This window comes from Lynx canadensis, chromosome A2 (assembly GCF_007474595.2).
Source record: "Lynx canadensis isolate LIC74 chromosome A2, mLynCan4.pri.v2, whole genome shotgun sequence".
Classification (NCBI taxonomy): Eukaryota; Metazoa; Chordata; class Mammalia; order Carnivora; family Felidae; genus Lynx; species Lynx canadensis.
The window spans coordinates 11,582,167-11,603,593 of NC_044304.2; the positions used below are offsets into that span (position 1 = coordinate 11,582,167).

Genomic DNA, 21,427 nt, shown 5'->3' on the forward strand with positions numbered 1-21,427 from the left:
GCAGAAGTGGCTGTTAGCTTGGTGCCCAGGAGTCACTTTGCCCATCCCTCAATGGATCCCCCACCTCCACATGGGAGGTGCTGAGTTCTGAGGATGCAATCCCATACTCTCTTTATAACACGGAAGTCCCCTTCCCTCACCTACTAGTTGGGCCACTGCCAGGTGGGGAGGAGGTAAGCAGGCAGGCAGGGATTGGCTGGTTTAGCCTGGCCACTGCCAGTGTCCCCTAAGACAGGCGCCAGGGACAAAGACTATCCAAGAGCGGGGAGAGGAGGCTGTGTGGATAAGGTGCCCTGGTCTGAAGGTACCTGGCTGGGGGTCTTGATCCTGGGTAGCAAAGGATGTTGCCCAAGGGTGGGGTGGCTCCAGAGAGCCGCTGGGAGCAGTGTGGCTACTGGTGGGTGGTTAGCTATCTCTCTGTGTCTCTGTCTTTCTTTTTCTCCCTCTCACTCACTCTGCCTCTCCCTCTGGAATTGTCTAGGTCCTCCTCCCCTCTCTGAATCACCACTTGCCCAGTGCTGACCACTCACCATGCCTACCCTTCTCTCTCCCTGCCACTCCCATTCCGGTGTGGGGGAGGGGCTCTCCCTCTGTTCCTGAAGAGTCCAGAGAGCTCACCCTTGGGCCCATTTCCTCGGCCTCAGGAAAATCTGTCCCCTCTGCCTCCAGGATGCTGAGTCTGTCCTGGCTGGGACTCGGGCAGGTGGCAGCCTCCCCATGGCTGCTCCTGCTGCTGGTGGGGGTCTCCTGGCTCTTGGCCTGCGTCCTGGCCTGGAGCTACAGCTTCTATGACACCTGTTGCCGCCTCAGGTGTTTCCCGCAGCCTCTGAAGGAACACTGGTTTTGGTGTCACATGGGACCGGTGTGTGTGGGTGGCAGCACGGGCCTGGGGCATCGGGGTGGATGCACTTTCCCAGGGGTGGGGAATGGGGACCAGGGGTGGGGCTGGGGTCTGGGACAGCAGAGAATGAGGAAGGCTAGGGAGCTGTTCTGGAATCACTCATTCATCCCAGGCCATTTCCACATCTTCATCTTCGCACCCCTCGCCTGTTTGGGATCCATTTCCTGCCTCCCTTCCCCACATTAATGTCCCTCTGAAGGGCTCCCAGTGCAGGATGCACAGAGCAGGGTCCCCTGGCATTCCCAGTGTCCATGGCTACCCCAGAGATCTTCTCAGGGGCGCTGTCCAGGGTCTGCTCGCTACCTGGCCCATTCCCTTGTGTCTGCTCAACTACCTATAGGAATTACCTATGACCTCCCCACCTCGACTCACAGGGGTCCAGCTCTCCACCCACACCCCTCCCCAACAAAGCTTCCTCTCAGTCTACACTTCCCTGCTGAGATGTCCCAATGGGCCCATTGCCCAACCTGAATAACGTTTAACCACTCACTTTCCCTTAGAGAAGCCTTCTTTGACTCCCCACCTGCACGGACCTTTGACTTGGGTCTACTCATATGTAAAGAATTAATTGTCCAGTTACTTATTTTCCACCTCTTTATCTGGATAGTTGCTCTGGGGATCAGATACTACATTGTCCAGCCCAGGAGCTGGCATACAGTAGGCACTCAGGTAAGTGTTTGATGACATAGGTGGTGAGCTTACCCTTACCTGCCATGTTCAAGGTCAAAGGGATGAGCGGCTAGCCCTTCCCATCCCCAGACAGGCTGAGGGAGGAGCACAGCTCTCCTTAACTGCCCAGCATGAGGACCACAGCTGGGGGAGGGACTTCCTGCTATTTTACTGCTCATTATGGCCAAATTTGGAATGAGGGCATTCCAAGCTCATTGTGAACTTTGCCTGAGATGCTGGGTCTGGGAATGGTCTTGACAAACCCTGGGGGCAGCAGGAATGTTATAAAGTTACTGTTTCCACTCCCTGTTCCAGGGCTTGGCCATGGAGGCTGGTCTTGGTCACTCTTCTTTCCTCCAGTCCGTCTTGCTGTGTGACTTCAGCTGAGTCACTCTCCCTCTCTGGGCCAATCTCCTCAAATGCCTCGGGGTTCTTAGGGAGCAGGGAACAGTCCCAAAAGTGAAAATGACTCGTATTCCCCTGTCTGGAGCACCTGGAAGTATTTGTCAGGCCGGGATGGGGCTTCCCGTGGGACTGGAGAGGATGCCTCACTGGGAGGCAAACCCCCTCCTTCTCCTTTTGGGGGACGCGGCCTGGGTTTCTTCATTAGTAAAAGGCACGGCTGATGGGGGAGTCCATAGGTTCAGGGGATAGGTTCATAGATAGTCCATAGGTTCATAGGTAGAGGTAGATAGAAAGATAGACAGACAGGCAGACAGACAGACAGACAGATGGGATGAACCATGCAAGCTGGCGGGCAGAAGAGGTTGTATGTGGGAGCTACCCTCCTGACTGATGGGCAGAGCTCACACCTGTGTCCTGGGGTCTGTCTCAGAGCTGGAAGGTCTGCATACCTTCACCATCTGGGGAGCGGGGGGGTCGTGTGGACTGGCCAGGACATGTCAGGACATGGGAACGAGCCCCAGTACAAAATGTGAGGCCACACTGCTGTTCCCGTGGGCACCTCCCTGAGATTGGAACGACTCCCAGGAGAAGAAAGATCTGACTTCTCAAGCCAAGGTCGGCCTCTCTGGGGGCAGGAAGCGTGTCTTCTCCCTGTGTCCTGGGAGGGACGCTTGGGACATGGAGAGTCTTCCGGGATCCCTCTGCCCCCAAGGGAAGGAGCAGGAGGAAACAGAGATCCCCTCCATCTACGCAGAGTCTGGACACACTGACCACTGCAGAGGGTGCAGGGGAACTTGCCATGGCTCCTTCTGCGGAGGTGACGGCCCCTGTCTTGCTTGTAGGTCCACCCCACAGAGCAGGGCTTGAGGGTCTTAATTCAGCTGGTGGCTGCCTACTCGCAGGGTTTATGATCTGCTCGGGCTCCCATCATTTCTGTCACCGTGGCATTGCCTGCTCTGTCATCATGCCACGGGTACCCATCTGGAATATGTGGCCATGGGCACTGTGGCAGCATCTGAAGGCCACATACCCCTCCCTGCCAGGCTTCTGTGAGGTCCCTGTGGATTCCAAGGTCCTTTCTGCTCTTGGGTGACCTTGGTCATTGCTTTCTTCTGGACACTGCTTCAGGAGTGTCCTTGGGGAGGCTCAGTCCCAGGTATTGTCTTGGGGGAACCCCAATCTTGGGCATGTAGAACTAGAGACACCCTCAATCCTGTGTGGTCAGAGTGGGTCTGACGGAGAGACAGCGGTAAGGGTAACTCAGAGGGGAAGCCAGGCATCTGCTGCTTGGGTAGGCTGGGAGGCTTCTTAGAGAAGGAGTTGTTGGAAGGGGGTGTGGACTGATGGGTAGGAATTTTTTAAGAAAAGAAGAGAAAGTATATACTGTGGAGAGGAATAGCCCACTCAAAGGCCTGGAGGGGACAGAGCAAACACCTGTTTTTTTTTTAAAGTTTATTTATTTATTTTGAGAGAGAGAGAGAGAACACCCATGAGTGGGGGAGGGGCAGAGGGAGAGAGTGGGAGAGAGAATCCCAAGCAGGCTCCACACTGTCGGTGGAGCTCTTGAACTCACGAAACATGAGATCATGACCTGTGCCAAGATGAAGAGTCAGATGCTTAACCACCTGAGCCACCCCGCTGCCATTTGAGCACCGGGGTTTTGAGCAACCATGAGTTGAGTGCATAAAGAGCAATGCTGGTGAGAGGCAGGGAGAAGGTGGAGGGGACAGCAGAGCCAGTGGGGCTGCACGACTGGGTGGGGGGTAGGGGGTTTATTCTGAGGGTTCTCGGGAGCCATGGAGGGTGTGCAGGTTAGGAGACACAGACAAGCTTAGTGGGAGAAATGGAGAGGGAAATAGAGGTGAAGAAAGAGAGAGATACAGAGAAAAAGTGAGGGAGTCAGAGAGGACATACAGAGAATGTAAAAGAAACATACACAAACATATCATCTATCATCTACACATCCATCTCTCATCTCTTTCCTTTCTCTCTTCATCCATCCACCCAAGCATGCATGCATGCATGCATCCATATGTCTGTCCATGCATCCACCCGTCCTCCAAGCATCCATCCATCCATGCATCTATGCATCCATGTATGCATCCATCCATCCATCCATCTGTCCTTCCATGCATGCATGCATCCATCTATCCATCTGTCCATGCGTGCATCTATCCAACCATCTTCCCATTTATCTGTCATCTATCTTCTATCTCTCTCTCCCTCACTCTCTCTCTCTCTCTCTCTCTCCATGTATCAATCTCTCTATCATTTATCTATCTCTATCTACCTCTATATCTCTATCTATCTATCTATCTCTCTATCTATCATCTCTCTATCTATCTGTCATCATCTTGCAGCTCTCCATCATCTAGCTATTATCATCTGGCTGTCTATCACTTACCTAAAGAAACAGTTGAAGATTGTGAGAGTGAAGGGAGAGGGAGAGGCACATAGATAGACACACAAAAAGAGACAAACAGACCAACAAAGGGAAGCTGACTTGGTGAGATGTAGAGGTGTAGACTAATAATGCAGGCAGAAGGGGGGATGCAGTGGGAAGTTGTAAGCTTCTGGGGCTGCTGCCTGACCTGGCCTCACCCTCTCCACCCTGCTGTCCCCAGGTAAAGAGCAATGAAGAAGGCTTCAGGTTCATGGAGAGTCTGAGTCACAGCTTCCGTGATGTTCACCTGTGGTGGATGGGGCCCTTCTACCCACTTCTGCGGTTTGTCCACCCCAAGTTCGTTGCCCCCCTGCTCCAGGCCCCAGGTACCTCTCCCAGGAGTACCCGACCCAGCCACTCCTTTGTCCCTGTTCCCAGTTCTTCAGAGCTCTGGACAGACCTGGTTGAGCAGGGAAGTGGGTAATATTGATGGAGACCTGCCATTAACCTGCTGGGTGACTGGCAGGTCCCTGGCTCTCTCTGGATCCCAGTCATTTACAGTTGTGAGTGGTGGAAATTCAGCAACGTTGGTCTAAGAGAAAAAAGGGAATCTATTGACTGAAAAGCTGAAGGAATGTTTTCTTCAGGCGTGGTTGGATCCAGTCTTCAAACAGTGCCCTTGGGAATCTGTCTTTCTCTTGTAGTTCTGTGTTCCTTGGTGACAGCTTCACTCTCATGCTGACAAAGATGTGTCTAAGAAGCTGAACCCCCATGGGAATGTGAGCTCACTCTCTGCAGACCCAGAAATAGTTGCAGGATTCTCTTAAATTGGCCTGGCTTGGGTCACAGGGACCAATTCTTCGTCTAGCCAACGCAACTTGATTGTTAAGGGTTAGGGTCATATGTTCAGCTCTGGAACGGAGGATGGACTGGCATGGCCACCCTCCCTAGCTACTTGGACTGAGGGAGAAAGAGGAGCGTGGTGTTGGTTCCAGAAGGGGATGTACAGGCAGATACCACAGATGTCCATTCACTGGCATCTCTGCTAGGGGGGCATTTCCTGGGTGAGGAAACGGAGGCTCAAGGAGGCTTAATAACTTCTCAAGGTCACATAGCATGCCGAAGGCTTTCTCTTACTTCTTCTGTGTGTTCTTGGCTGCCCTAACAGCCTCTGGTAAGAAGAACCTTTAGTTGGAAGGGGATTTGGGGTAGGGAGATGGCCAGAGTGTTGTGGGGGAAGATCCAAAGAGTGTTGTGGGGAGCTGGTCTAGAGGCACGAGGGAGCAGTGGCAGCTCTTTGTGGTGAGTGGAACTCAGCATCTGAGGGTGTCAACATTGTTTGGTCTCTTAACGACAGAGGAGCCCCTGAGCCTAAGCACATAATGATAACTATGGGATGGAAGAGAATCCTGAGAAAGGCTAGGTCACACCTGGGCCATGTCTGGGACATTAGTGGGACCATATTTAAGTCCTGCCAGGGACCATCTATGAGACACACTGAGGTCATGTCAGATTATCTTTGGGTCCATTCAGAGGATGCTGCATGAGGCCAGTGTGTGTTATTCATGTGTTAACTATGCGTTGTCTTATTTAATATCCAGAACCATATAAGGTAGAGATGATGATTATTGTCTCGTTGTCTCGTGTCAGGGCACGTTATCATGTGTTGGGGCCATGTCAGAAGTCCCAGGAGATGTCAGAGGGTTCTGGGACAGGTGCGATGTCCTAGGTCCCTGTTAAGGCATTTTGTGGAGTGCTAATTGGTGCTTGGGTGTTTCGAACATGTCGGACCGGCAAGGAACCATGTCAAGGCATGTTGGGTGTGTTGTGCCCTATCTTCGGGAGCATCTAAGTACCTAGGCGTAGGTCCATGGGCTCTGCCTTTGCTCTGCTCTGTGCTGCAGCCTGGTCTTGTCCCCCCTCACCTCCCCACTCTGCACTATACAATTCCCACTATGGAGGTTGGAGGGGGTATGCATTCCCCTGGCTTGGATCCTCCACCCCCCAACCCAAAGCCCATCCCTGCCTCTTCTCTATGGCCCCTGATGATCTGTCTCTCCTGCCAGCCACCAACGTGCCCAGGGACAAGTTTTTCTACAGCTTTCTGAGGCCCTGGCTGGGTGAGTAACTGTTAAGTGAAGGAGGTTGGGGACATCCTTGGGGTCTCAGGGGAAAGCACTGCCCTTGCCTACTCCTCGTGGCTGCCTCTACTAGGGGATGGGCTCCTGCTGACTGCTGGTGACAAGTGGTGCCACCACCGTCGTTTGTTGACACCTGCCTTCCACTTTGAAATCTTGAAATCCTATGTGAAGATTTTCAACAAAAGTGCAGACATCATGCATGTGAGTTGAACCCCACTGGAGCCTTGGGAAAGGCTTCCCCAGGCCTTGGGAAAGGTTTTCCCAGCTGGAGCCTTGGGCAAAGGGGAGTGGCCTGGAGTCCTGGCTTTGCTAGATGACTTCCGGGCCATTCTATTTCTTCTCCAAGCATCAGTTTCCCCATCTGTCACATGAGGATTATAAGCCCTTCTTAAAGGGTGGTCAAGATGATGTAATGGAATCATGGTCCTGGCACATTTTAGGTGCTCGGAAGGTGTTAGCTTCTAATCTGCCTCTCTGAAACTCTGTGAAACTTGAGACACTAATGATGAAGACTGTATGGTAGCTCTTTGTTCACTGAACTGCACCTTAAAACTCATGAGGTTAAAAGAATTTGTGTTTTATTGCTCACAAGATGATGAGTCCGGAGAATAGTTCTTATTTTGGCTGGAATCACTCACGTGTCTGTGGCCGTGGCTGGGTTTGGGAGACAGCTCTGCTTTTCCAGGCTCAGTTCTGCCACACTTTTCGCGCTTGGCTAATGGTTGGCTAGTCTAGGATGACCTTGGTGGGACAACCAGACTCCTGCATTTGTCCCTCATCTTCTAGTAGGCTAGCCTAGGCTTGATCGCATGGTAGACCCTGGGCTCCAAGAGAACAAGCAGAAACATGCAGTACCTCTTGAAGCCTAGTTTCAGAGCAGGCAACCAGGACCTCCACCTTCTTCTGTTGGCGGAAGCAAGTCCCACATCCAGCTCCAATTCAAGAGCTGGAGAAAGAGGTTTTACCTCCTAATGGAAGATCTGCCAAACCTCATTGCAAAGGGTGAAGGTACAGGGAGGGATGAAGAAATGGAGACACTTTTGCAGCAGTCGCCTACCTCTATGATAATGACGAAGATGAGGGTGATAGCTAATGGTTACTTAGCTCTTGGTGTATATCAGGAACCATGAGATCATGACCTGAGCCCAAGTTGGACACGTAACCGACTGAGCCTCCCCACTGCCCCTCATGCACCAGTTCTATTGCACACGTTGTCTTATTTAATTTCCACAACCATATAAGGTAGAGATGATGATTATTGTCTCATTACAGGTGATGAAACTGAGGCTCAGAGAGGTTAGGTAGCCTGCTCCGGTTCACACAGCTAGCAAGTGAGCTAATAAATGGAGTTGGGATTCCAACCTGGTTTGTCTGACAACAGAGCAAGTCATCTTAACTGTTACTGAAGCTTTGACAGGTGGAGTCCAGAGGGCAACAGTGAGCTGCCCAAGGGCACACAGGGGTGTAGGAAGCAGAGCCAGGATTTGAACTCAGGTCTCCTGACCCCCAGCCATTGGGTCTTAATAGTAAGAGTTTCTATTCCCACCCAAGCCTGGTCCTCCCTGGAGATGGGTGCCTGGGGTGGAGGACCAGGAGCCTGGGTTTTGGGGAGTCCATCCTGGTGATTGGGAGTGAGGGGGAGCTCAGGGGAGGTAGGTCCCAGCCCCAGATTTGCCCCTTTGTCTGTCCAGGCCAAGTGGAAGCGCCTAGTCTCAGAGGGCAGCACCCGATTGGAAATGTTTGAGCACATCAGCCTCATGACCCTGGACAGTCTGCAGAAATGTGTCTTCAGTTTTGACAGCAATTGCCAGGAGTGAGTGCTTGCTCAGGATTTGGGAACATGAACCGTAGACCCAAGGGAGAAGATGGAGAAGGGAGGGCTGGCCAGGGCGATCAGATGGGACTTCCTGGAGGAGATGGATCAGAGTGAGACAAAGAAGGACAAGGAAGGGAAAGAGAAAGGTAAGGTTTCAGGTAAGCAAAAATGTTTGATAAAGGCCAACAGGACTAGGATGAATGAAGCATGTGCCACCTTGGGAATGTGATTGGAGGGTTGGCATGCGGCGCTAAACTTAAGGATATTCAAAAGTGAAGCAACAGGCTCTGAGCTTTATCCTGAGGTTTCCAGGGATGGAATGTGGGAGGAGTTTGAACAGAAGAAGGCCATGGTCAAAGCTGTTCTTGGACATCAGACTCTAGAGAGGACCAACTGAAGCATAGACACAGAATCTGAGGAGGAGGCAGCTTGAATGTGGTGGCGAAAATGGGGCAGATTTGGGGGAAGTTAAGTAGAATGGGCAGGGGCAGATACTGTGTAGGGCAGAAGAGAGATGAGTGTGATACCCAAGGTCTTCCCAGGGTCTGGGCCATGATTCCATTGACAGAGATGGCAGGTGGAGAGAGAAGCATGTCTGGAGGATACTCTGTTTTGCAGGGACATACTCCTGAGGTTCTGGTTGGAAGGCACTCCTAGGGCCTCATGTGGGTTAAGGAGCTGTTCTCTATGGCCTGACCCTTCAGGAGCCGCAGTGAATATATTGCTGCCATCTTGGAGCTCAGTGCCCTTGTGGTGAAACGGCAGAGGCAGATCTTCCTGCACCCAGACTTGCTGTACTACCTCACCCCTGATGGGCGGCGCTTCCGCAGGGCTTGTGACCTGGTGCACAACTTCACAGACTCCATCATACAGGAGCGGCGTTGCTCCCTCAATGCTGAGGGCTCCCATGACTTCCTCAAGGCCAAAGCTAAGGCCAAGACTTTGGACTTCATTGATGTGCTCCTGCTGGCCAAGGTGGGCTTCCTTGGGATCAGAATTCAAGAGTTAGAATGCACCTTGACTCCAAATGTCAGATGGTAGAACTTGGACTTGACCCAGCGGGTACTGAGGAGGCACGGAAGGTGCTTGAGGAAGGGAGAGACAGGTCAGGGATATGTTTAGACATGACTTTGTAGAAGGCTGCTTGGGAGAAGAAAGCTGCAGACAGGGAGACCTGTGGGATAGGGCTCTAGAGATGATGAGGGACGAATCCTGCTTTGGTGATGGAGCCTGAGGGACTGTTTCAGGCGAGACTCAGGTGCCCTCCGAGCCGGTGTGATTCAGGAGGTCGTGCCCTTTCTGCAGGATGAAGATGGGAAGGAACTGTCCCATGAGGATATCCGAGCTGAAGCTGACACCTTCATGTTTGGGGGTAAGCATCCCAGTGTGGGACTGCAGGGGGTAGGAGTCTGTCCAATCCCAGGGACTTGGCAGGTGGGCCCTGGACCACCCCATCCCACCCCATCTTCCCCATCCTCCCTGAGGGCCTCAACGAAGGGCGGTGTCCGCACTCTGGTGCTGAACAAGCCCAGAGACCCAAGCCTGTCTGGCTGCCTCTCAGGCCATGACACCAGGGCCAGTGGTCTCTCCTGGGTCCTGTACAACCTTGCGAAGCACCCAGAGTATCAGGAGCGCTGTCGGCAGGAGGTGCAAGAGCTCCTGAGGGACCGTGAGCCTAAAGAGATTGAATGGTGAGTGCAGGTCCTCATGTCCTGTTCTGGAACCCCTCTCATTGGCTCTGCTCCCCTGCTGGGGAAGGGGAAAGAACTTTTTGTTGATTGTGTCATTGTTGCTTAGAGAGACTAGGAGCAGAACCCAGAGGCAAGGGTATGGTACCCAGCCTGGAGAGCAGGGGAAAGCAGGCTTATGCAACAGAAAGATTGGAGTGTCCACATTTATTGCCCTGCTTGCTTGCTATGTGACTTGAATAAAACCAATTCCCTTTTCTGAGTACCACTTTTCTCCTCTGTAAATGGGGGCGGGACAGGTCAGGGAATGTCTCCTCCAAGGGCTGCTTGGAGAACCGTGACAATGTGTGTAGAACTGATGCCATCCACCGTGTGTTGAGTAAATGAACTTCTCTCCCTTGCTTTTCTGCCTGAAGTTGCACATTTCCCCCAAAGACCCTTACTCTTAATTTTTGCTCTTATATCTAATTCCCACCTGCTATCTATTCCAGGGATTCACAAGTGGTCCTTGAGGGTAAAACAGTTACCCATTGCTTGGTTCAGTAAACTTGTCTACCCTGCCGGCCCTTCTCAACTCCATGTCCATTGCCATGTAAGTCCTACTTGGTCGAGGCTGGATCATGGAGGAAAGAAGAGGGTGAGGCTGGGTAGCAAAGAAGCAAATATGAATTCAGCCCTCTGGGAATGGGTAGTGGACAGTGCTGCAAGCCTTACGGACAGCTTGTGCAAAGGCCCTGATGGAGGGTTGCAGCGTTGGGCCTGGGGTGTTTGGGAGGAAGTAAACGTGGCTGGATCCTTGTGAAATTTACAGTGTGAAGCATCTGAGAGGCTCCCAGTGAGGCTGGAGCTGGTAGTTGGTAATGGAAGCCCTTCTTGGTCTGCTTTGGAAACCACGTGAAGATTTTCCAAAGGTGTCGGTTCAAGTCTTCTGGGAAGCCAGTATTGGATAAAAGATAAAAGTGTGCAGGGATACTGCTCTCAGGAGGGAGTCTCACATTGGGCAGAAGTGATCAGAAAGTAGGGGCCCACCATGCACTCTCAGTGGCTGGGACCTGCCCAAGAGAGTGTGGCCTTGGCTTGAATGCTGCTGCAGAGCCCAGAGACCCTCTAACTGGAGGCTGTCAGCCGACTGCACTCCTTGGAGCTGGATATCAAGTTCTTTCTTGAAGGGAGATTCGTGACTAATATAGGAAGGCAGTGGGGAGCCATGGGAGATGTTTGAGCAGGGGAGAGACAAGTCAGATATTCGAATGAAACATATCTGCAAACTGGAGGGGATGAGGTGGAGCCTGGGGGTCCCAGGGAGATTTGGGGCCAAGGGCTGAAGAATAGGGAGGAGATGTTGGACTGAACAATTTGGAGTTAGTGACTTCAACTTCAAGGCTGGGCTCAGTACAACAGTTGTGTGAAGTGGAGAAGTGTTTTTGTGTGTCTCTCAACTTCAAACACTTAGTGCACTTGGTACCAATTCAAACGGTGTCATATGGAAAGTTCCTCTCTAGTGCCTTGGACCTAAATATCCAGGAGGTTTCCATCTCATGACCGCAATGAACCTCTTGGTGTTCATGTCTTTATCTACCTGTCTGAGAATGTCTCCAGGTCCTAGGCTGAGAGCCAACTTGCTGGGTCATGAAACACACATCGCCTTTCCTTGACCATGCCAATGCCTTGCAGAGTGGTGGCTCCTGTCCATACCTTTACTGTCAGTGCGTGGGGTACCCCCACCCCGGTGCCTCAGCCAGGCTTTACCATCACCCACCTTGTTAATTCTCACTTCGAATACATATGAGGTAACATCCCATTGCTATATAATTTCCATTTCTCTGGTAATCGGCGACGTGGAGCATCTCTTCACGTTTTATTTAGTTATTTCTTTTCAATGGTTATTTATTTAGTTTTGAGAGAGAGCACAAGCGGGGGAGGGGCAGAGAGAGAGGGAGACACAGAATCCAAAGCAGGCTCCAGGCTCCGAGCTCTCAGCACAGAGCCCGACACGGGGCTCGAACTCATGGACCTCGAGATCACGATGTAAACCGAAGTCATATGCTCAACCGACTGAGCCACCCAGGCGCCCCATCTCTTCATGTTTTAAATCTCTGAGTTTGAGCTCCCATGAATTTCTAGACCATGTCCTTTGTCTACTCTTTTGAGTCGCCTGCCATCTCTCTTGTTGATTGGTAGGAATTCCTTGTCTATTCAAGATATTCTTCTAGATCAATGTATTTATTGCAACTATCTTCTGTGAATCTCTCATCTGAATGTTAGTTTGGTCCATTGAATGGAGTGTTTTGTTAAACAAAAATCCTTAATTCTGTGCATATGTTTTCTTTTCTGTTTTCTTTTCTTTTCTCTTCTCTTCTTTCATTTTCTTTCTTTATTTCTTTGTTTCTTTCTTTCTTTCCTTCCTTTCTTTTCCTTTTCTTTTTTTGTCTTCTGGTTGATGTTTTGGGGTTTTAAGAATTCTTTCGTACTCATTGGTCAGAAAGTTGTCTTCTGTATTATACCTTCTTTTACCCTTATTTCTTTACCTTTCACGTATAAGAGAAGACCCCATCTTATATGTGGAGTGCATGATGATTCAGTCTTTTTGTGTGTGTAGTGATGAGACTGTGGGGGTGTCTGTGTCTGTGTCTGAACCATCCCTTGTCTGGGGGTTGCAGGGCCTTTTTTACTGGATGGTTCGTTTTTACCTATTAACATACTTGTCTCTGAGCTCTCTATCTTGTTCTCTGGGTCTGTTTTCCTGTTCTTGCAACAGTGCCTTGCTGCCTTTTAATGGAATTGATTTTAATTTAATTTAATTATCACCATACGTTTGTAATGGGTCTTAATATCAGGTGAATGGATTCTCTTTCTTTGGTCTTTTAAATCGACATAGATTTTGAACTTTAAGTTTTACAAACTGAATACGATTGCTAAGCTCCAAAAACACCAACTAGATTTTAATTGGGTGCATTGGATACATTAATTAACTTAGAAAGAATCCACACCGTTATATTAGGTATTCCACCTAGGAGGGTGCTTTTTATTTGTTTAAATAACCTGGTAAGTCCAGCAAAGAGATTTTTTTTCCTTTTTAAATAAATTGTATAACTTTAGACTTTCTAACTTTTATTTTTTTTTAATTTTTTTTTCAACGTTTATTTATTTTTGGGACAGAGAGAGACAGAGCATGAATGGGGGAGGGGCAGAGAGAGAGGGAGACACAGAATCTGAAACAGGCTCCAGGCTCTGAGCCATCAGCCCAGAGCCCGACGCGGGGCTCGAACTCACGGACCGCGAGATCGTGACCTGGCTGAAGTCGGACACTTAACCGACTGCACCACCCAGGCGCCCCTAGACATTCTAACTTTTAAAGGTACCGTGTGAATGTTGGGCTTTGTTCAGAAATACTTAAAAATATATATTTTTAATATTTATTTTTGAGAGAGAGAACAGGGAGGGGCAGAGAGAGGGGGAGACACATAATCCGGGGAGCAGCTGGAGGTCTGTGGGAGTCTGATTCGATCCCTGGCTAATTGTTAGGGGGCTTCCTTAGGGACGACCTGGCCCTGTTGCCTTTCCTGAACATGTGCATCAAGGAGAGTCTGCTGTTGCACCCCCCGGTCACAGCCATCTCCCGCTGCTGTACCCAGGACGTCGTGCTCCCAGATGGCCGGGTCATCCCCAAAGGTGCCCACAACACCAGGGGGAGGAGCCTCGTGTGCAGGAAGAGAGGCGCATCAGGCAGGGTGAAACCCTTCCTGACTGGCCCCTCCCCTCCCACAGGTGTTGTCTGCCTCGTTAGTATTTTCGGGATCCACCACAATCCATCCGTGTGGCCAGACCCTGAGGTGCTGCCTCCCCCTCCCTCCCCTCCACCCACCCTCATGCTTGGCCACTTCCTTAGCGGGGCCTAAGGGAGGGCTCAGGGTTCTGACCTGGCAAATCGCTCCCTCCATGAAAGGCACACCTGTGTCTCCAAAGCCGGCTGTCCTGGGAAACCCCATCCAACAGTCCCGCGTCTCTCCGCCCCCAGGTATACAATCCTTTCCGCTTTGACCCAGAAAACATCAAGGAAAGGTCTTCCCTGGCTTTTATTCCCTTCTCCGCGGGACCCAGGTGAGCGCAGCGGGCATCTGAGGTGGGGATGAGGTGGTGAGGGCAGGGGCCTGGGCCTGAGATCCCAGACGTGGCTGTGGGGGCGGGAAAGGGGGTGTTGAGGATGGTTCTCCTTCTCTCCCCTCCTCCAGAGGTTGGGGGTAAAGGCCTGGGCAGTGGGGGGTGGCTGGGTCCAAGGAGGGCTCCGCGGTGTGCTCAGAGCCCCTTCCCTCTGTCTGGGAGCTCAGGGCTGGGATCTGAGCCAAGCTCAGAGACCCCCGTATGGGGGTACCGGGCACGGTTAGTTAGTCCCCTCCGGTATCCCTGCGGGCGGGGCTGGCGGTCCCGGGCCAGGTTCGGGGCGCGACGGGACCTGCTGGGGTCCCTGGCGAGTGAGTGCCCACTGCCGCCCGCAGGAACTGCTTGGGGCAGACGTTCGCCCTTACTGAGATGAAGGTGGTCCTTGCGCTCAAGCTGCTGTGCTTTCGGGTCCTGCCCGACAAGGTGGAGCCACGCAGGAAGTGGGAGCTCATCCTGCGCGCCGAGGGCGGGCTTTGGCTGCGGGTGAGCCACTGAGCACGGGCCCCCAGTGACCCGCCAGCTCCCCCTGGCTTGGGATCCACCCCGACCCTACACACGCCCCCTGCCGGATTCCCAGGACTAGACCTGTGTGGTCTCCTCTGCCCGGGCGCCACTGACAGCCAGCAGGGGGCGCTCGGGACCTGCGGGAGCGCAGTGGGAGGGCGAAGGCGAGGGGTGCGGTGGAGGGGAAGCTGGTGTGTGAGCCCAAGACCCTGGCAGCCATTCCAGCTGACCATGGTCCCCCCCTCCCCCCGCCAGGCTGATTGCGGGTTCTCCCACAGCCCAATAAGGGCTTTTATCCTGTAGGCAATAGGGTACCAAGGGAGGGGTTTGAATAGGAGAGGGACCACCGTTAGAGACTGACTGAGGGGCATGTTTGAAGCTCAGGGTCACAGTGGAGAACCCATAGTGCCACTACCGTCTGGAAACTCTGACCTCTGTTCCTATCTAATATACCCAAACTTTTCTTACCCCAGAATCCTTCACTATGTTTCCATGGTCACTATGTTCACTGAAACAAACATAGATGCTTTCTCCTGTGTGTCTGATCATTGCAAGCATTGTATCTGTTATGTGGTCTGTTTTTTTTTTTGCTAATTTTCACGGGTAGGGTTAGTGGTCTCGTGTGCCTGTTTATCTTTGCTTGAGTATCCGTTATCATATTTGAAATAACATGTGTAGAATTTGTAGAGGGTAGCTTTCTCTAGGAGGCATTCTTCGAGCCTTGCTGGTCAAGGATGATGTTAAATGGAAATCAAGGCTTGTGGTGCCAAGATCACTAAGGCAGTTTAAATTCCAGCAGGGGTCACACTTGCAGTCCCCTCTGCCGGTGTCTTCTCCCCCTGAGCAGTGTAGCTCCTGGAGGCTTCCACCTATGTAAGGAGGATCTTCTTACAACTTATCTTTCCCATGTCACTCTAGGATTTGATTTTTCTCCCCTGGCCGTGGGGTCGTCAAAACAGTTTCATACTTCCCTGACTCGCTCCAGTGCAAAAGTATAATTCATGCTCCTTAACTCCAGGTTTCTTTTTTCTTTTCTTTTTTTAAACATTTATTTATTTTTGACACAGAGAGTGAGAGAGACAGAGCATGAGCGGGGGAGGGTCAGACAGAGGGGGAGACACAGAATCTGAAACAGGTTCCAGACTCTGAGCTGTCAGCACAGAGCCTGATGTGGGCTCGAACTCACAGACCGTGAGATCATGACCTGAGCCGAAGTCAGATGCTGAACTGACTGAGCCACCCAGGAGCCCCCAGGCTTCTTTTTTCATTTGAGTGGCATCTTTGTTACATTTTTTTCCCACATTTATTCATTGTTGAGAGACAGAGAGAGACAGAGCACAAGCGGGGGACGGGCAGAGAAAGAGGGAGACAGAATCGGAAGCAGGCTCCAGGCTCTGAGCTGTCAGCAGAGCCCGATGCAGGGCTTGAACTCACGAGCTGTGAGATCATGACCTGAGCCGAAGTCGGAAGCCCAACTGACTGAGCCACCCAGGTGTCCCTTGAGTGGCATCTTTGTAATTCTTTACTGTCTTTTCAGGTCATGTATGCATTTAAGAAATTGGAAAAGGGGGCACCTGGGTGCCTCAGTTGGTTAGGCGTCCGACTCTTGGTTTTGCTCAGGTCGTGGTCTCACAGTTTCGTGGGTTTGAAGGCTGCATGGGGCTCTGTGCTGGCAGCGTGGAGCCTGCTTGGGATTCTCTCTTCTCCCTCTCTCTCTCTCTCTCTCTCTGCCCATCCCCCACTTGCACTGTCTCTGTCTCTCTCAAATAAATCAGTAAACTTAAAAAAAGTAATTGGAAACGTATCCAGCTAAGAGAATTGTGTTTTTTTAAATTGAAAGGTTAATCCCAATAACCTAGCTTGCCATTAATGGAACACGAAGTCTCAGTTGGAATTTTATCCATTTCATTTTAGTTTGTGTGTGTGTGTGTGTGTGTGTGTGTGAGTGTGAGTGAGTGTGAGTGAGAGAGCGAGAGAGAACCAGTGCAAGTATGGGAGGGGCAGAGGACCAGGGAAAGAGAGAATCTTAAGCAGGCTTCACATCCAGCTCAGGGCTCACCATGGGGCTCAGTCTCACGACTGTGAGATCATGCCTTGAGTCAAAATCAAGGGTAGGACCTTTAACTAATTGAGCCACCCAGGCACCCCTCAGTTGGAATTTTAAATGGTGATGATCCAGTTATCACTCTACAGTTGAACGTATTCAGGGCGATGATTGCTTTTAAGTGTATAGATTTCTGGACCACAAAAGCTCACATCAGGGTTTAAGGGAGGGGACAGCACATCCTCCAGAGATCCTGGAATTTGGGCTACATGGAGGGAGCAGGTGGTCTTTGAGACTGGCTCCCCCGACGATGTTCCTGGTGTAGAGAGCGGGGTACACATTGGATGTTTTGTCAACAGGATGGACTGTGCTGGAGACTGCTAACTGTGTATCCTCATATTCATTTTGGCCTTCCTATAACCCTTACTTTTTAGTTTAGGTGCATGGCAGGCTGAAATACAGATTGCATTTGAATGCTTTCCTTGAAACTAGATTGGCTAAATGAGTATACCCTGTCCCATAGGAAAAGTCAAAGAGTACCTGGTAATTCTAGAAGCTCTCCTTATGGAGAGGTAGACACTCTCTCTGTCCAGTTTCCCCTTTCTTCTTTGCTGCGTCTTGGGGTGATGTGGGGACCTGCAGCTTCATCCTGGATCAAGGAGGTAAGACTACTCTTCAAGGAAGGTGGGGCAGATAACTAGATGCAATTAGGTTCAGATGACCCTGGATCCACGGCACCTTGGAGTTTTACTGCCAAGGTCACAATCACAGTCTGCTATTCACTAGCTGTTAGGGTGGGGGGAAATTGGTCTCTCTGAGGCTGAGTTCTGTTACCATACAGTTATAGCCATCTTGTTACACTGATGGAGAGACTGAATAAGCAAACATGTGCAACATCACTCAATCAGTAGGTGGTAAGTACTCTCTTCTTTTTGTATCGCATTCTAACATTTAAAAGGCTGTAGTCGCAAAAGTTAAATTTAAGTATTGGGAAATGTGACAATCTTCTGTGAAGAAAATTATCATTAGAAAATCTAGTTAGTTGGGAACGCAAGCTGGTGCGAACACGCTGGAAAACAGTATGGAGGTTCCTCAAAAAACCAAAAATAGAATTACCGTACAACCCAGCAATTGCACTACCGGGTATTTATCTAAGGGATGCAGGTGTGCTATGTCAAAGGGGCACATGCACCCCAGTGTTTATAGCAACGCTATCGACAATAGCCAAAGTATGGAAATAGCCCACATGTCTGTTGATGGATTAATGGATAGGGAAGATGTGGTGTGTGTATATATATATATATACACACACACACACACACACACACACACACACACAATGGAGTATTACTCAGCAATGAAAAAGAATGAAATCTTGCCATTTGCAACTACGTGGATGGAACTGGAGGGTATTATGCTAAGTGAAATTAATCAGGCGAAGAAAGACAAATATCATATGACTTCACTCATAGGAGGACTTTAAGAGACAAAACAGGTGAACATAAGCGAGGGGAAACCAAAATAATATAAAAACAGGGAGGGGGACAAAACAGAAGAGACTCTTATATAGGGAGAACAAACTGAGGGTTACTAGAGGGTTTGTGGGAGGGGGGATGGGCTAATCGGGTAAGGGGCACTAAGGAATCTACTCCTGAAATCATTGTCGCACCATATGCGAACTAATTTGGACAGAAATTATAAAGATGAAAATAAAGAATGTTTAAATCAAAAGAAAAAGAAAAAAAGGAAGATACAGTTAGTTCTGAATATCCATAGTTGTTACCACTGAGTAATTCAAGGGCCTTTGATGCCAAGCTGTCCTTGAAGCTAGGAAGTAAAAAAAAAAAAAAAAAAAAAAAAATTCCGTCTAAAGAGGCATGATCCGGACTTCTTTTTGCTTACGTATTTCAAGAGGTGGAGGTCAGGAGGGTCCCAAGAGAGAAAAGAAGGTGGGGGGTGGGGGGTGGGAGTGGAAGGGCCTTCTTCAGCACGTGGGACAGCGGCCGCTCCGGGACTCCCTCCTCTCAAGCTGTAGGAGAACTTGCCCTGGGCTACTGAGTTCCAGGGCCTCAAAACCTATCTGGGCCCACAGATGGGGGGCCCAGGAGGCCTATTGACTGCAAAATAAGAAAGGAACATTGCAACCTGAAATGAATAAATATTTAGTATATTCTAAGCTGAAAATAACATGTTTTTCTTGCCGAGTTCTTAACTAAAATTACTTTTCCCATTGGGGTGCCTGAGTGGCTCAGTGGGTTAAGCGTCCAACTCTTGGTTTCTGCTTACATCATGATCTCAAGGATCATGGGTTCGAGCCCCATGTTGGGCTCTGCACTGACAGTGCGGAGCCTGCTTGGGATTCTCTCTCCTTCTTCCTCTCCCCGCCCCCCTCCCCGCACACCCAATAAATAAATAAACCAAAATTTTCTTTTCATATTCCAAAAATGATACATCTGGGTTTTTTTTGAAAGAAAGTGCCAATGGAGTGAGAGGCAGAGGGATGGGGAGAGCGAACCCACGTAGCTTGATGTCACTACCCTGGGACCATGACCTGAGGTGAAATGAAGAGTCAGATGCTCCTGGGGCGTCTGGGTGGTTCAGTCGGTTAAGCATCTGACTTCAGCTCAGGCCACCTTCTCACAGTCCATGAGTTCAAGCCCCACATTGGGCTCTGTGTTAATAGCACAGTGCGCGCACGTCAGATCCTTTGTCCACCCCCCGCCCCGCCCTTCCACTGCTTGCATTCTGTCTCTCTCAAAATAAATAAGTAAACTTAATATAATTAGTCCTCAAAAAAAGAGTCAAAGGCTCAATTGACTGAGCCACCCAGGTGCCCCAAAATAATACGTCTTCCTAGAAGAAAACACCAAGAAGAAAAAGTGAGAAATAAAAATCACTTTTATATCCATAATTCCAACTAGTCAAAATAATCCCTTCATATTTTCTCACGTATACTTCCAGCTTGTATTCGTATGTAATGTTATGCAAGTAAAAATTATATTTACATCTAAAATGTGCATTTACATTTACACATCATCTTCTGTTTAAAAAATGCTCTTTCATTGTCCAATAAGGGCATGACAAGATGGACAACATCATCAGACCTTAGGGAAATGCAAACCAATGCAAAGCTTCCATTAAAATTGTCCTTGTCAAGAAATTTTTGGCTATTCTAAGTCTTTTGCAATTTCATGTACATTTTATAATCAGCTTATCTATTTCTACAAAAAGTCCTGCTGGGATTAGGGTTGTGATTTCTTCAAATCTATAAATCCATTTGCAGAGCCTTACTATCTTCACAAGGTGGAGTCTTTCAATCCATGAATATTGCTTCTCTCTCCATGAATTTGGGCCTTCTTGGGTTTCTTCCACAAGTGTTTTCAAATTTTCTTCATAGAAATCTGGAACACATTTTGTTAGATTTATACCTCAGGATTTCACTTTTTCTGGTGCATAATACTTTAAAATGGGTATATGAAAATATTGTTCCGATTGTTTATTGCTTCTATCCAGCAGATTTGGCATTCTTTTTCTGCAAAGGACCATATGGGAAACATTTTAGGCTTTGCACATCCCATTCAGGATGTCCTCTTCCTCTTGCCCCTCTTCTCCATTTACAATCGTCTTATTTTTGAGAGAGGGAGAGACAGAGACAGAGACAGAGGCAGAGTGAGAGTGGGGGAGGGGCAGAGAGCCAGAGGGAGACACGCAATCTGAAGCAGGTTCCAGGCTCTGAGCTGTCAGCACAGAGCCTGATGCAGGGCTGGAACTCACAGACCGTGAGATCATGACCTGAGCAAAGTCGGACGTTGAACCGACTGAGCCACCCAGGTGCCCTGTACAGTCCTCTTAAAATATAAAAACACCTCTTAGCTTATAGACCATACGAAAACAGGCCACAGGCCAGATTGGTCCATGGACCATAGTTTTCTAATCCCTGGAATATAGAAATAGAATTTCTATGTTCTATATTCTAGGTAGAATATACTCTGTATACATTCTTGTATATTGATCATGTATCCTGAACTCTATTAGGTAATTCCCATTGGAACACAGAAAATGTTTTTTCCTCAGTCTTAAAAAGTCCCTTCCCTTGACCCACTTTCCCACTAATGAACCATTTCTTCCCTCCACCATGCAGCTAACTCGTCCAAAGAGTGAGCTCTACTTGTGTTCAATGTCTCCTCTTGCACTACAAACAGGCGTTGAGTTTCTGCTAAGGACTGTGATGGTGAATTAATGAGAGAGGGAGGAGGAGAGGCATGAAGCCCTTCGATCCCCAGGACTCTGCTGCACCTGCGTGTATTGATTCTAAAGGACAGGAGCCTGCTGTCACTCACTGCTGTGGGTCTCTTTCCTTTCTTGGGTGTGTGGGCGGCGCCCTCTGCTGGAAATTTTTGGGACAACAGGCTCTGGCCTGGCCTCTGGTCTCCATTAATTCAACATGTGTGTGAGCGTGTGTGTGTCTAAGTGTATGTGTGACTGTGTGTGCGTTCGTGCTACTGTGTGTATGCATGTGCGAGGGTGTGTGTATGTGAGTGTATCCACATAATTGGGTGCATGGATGGGAGCATGTGTGTAAATCTGTGTGCATGTGTGTTTGTGTGTGCACGGTGAGTGTGCATGTGTAAGCGTGCCACTGTGTGCACGCGTGGATGCATTGGTGTGTGTGTGTGTGTGTGTGTGTGTGTAAGGGTGTGACTGTGTGTATCTTG

The 21,427-nt window shown here is 49.7% G+C and overlaps 1 protein-coding gene across 1 annotated transcript; it reads left to right on the forward strand.

Annotated features, from left to right (window-relative positions):
* The first annotated feature begins 212 nt into the window (after window positions 1-212).
* LOC115505567 (cytochrome P450 4F3-like) lies at window positions 213-15,206 on the forward strand. The gene is given in 14 exon segments (XM_030303220.1): window positions 213-304; window positions 670-862; window positions 4,600-4,744; window positions 6,425-6,478; window positions 6,573-6,700; window positions 8,191-8,312; window positions 9,020-9,290; window positions 9,621-9,687; window positions 9,877-10,006; window positions 13,542-13,675; window positions 13,772-13,836; window positions 14,022-14,104; window positions 14,500-14,645; window positions 14,648-15,206. Coding segments are annotated over 13 exon segments (1,566 nt in total). The 5' UTR covers window positions 213-304; window position 670; the 3' UTR covers window positions 14,677-15,206.
* The last annotated feature ends 6,221 nt before the right edge of the window (window positions 15,207-21,427 follow it).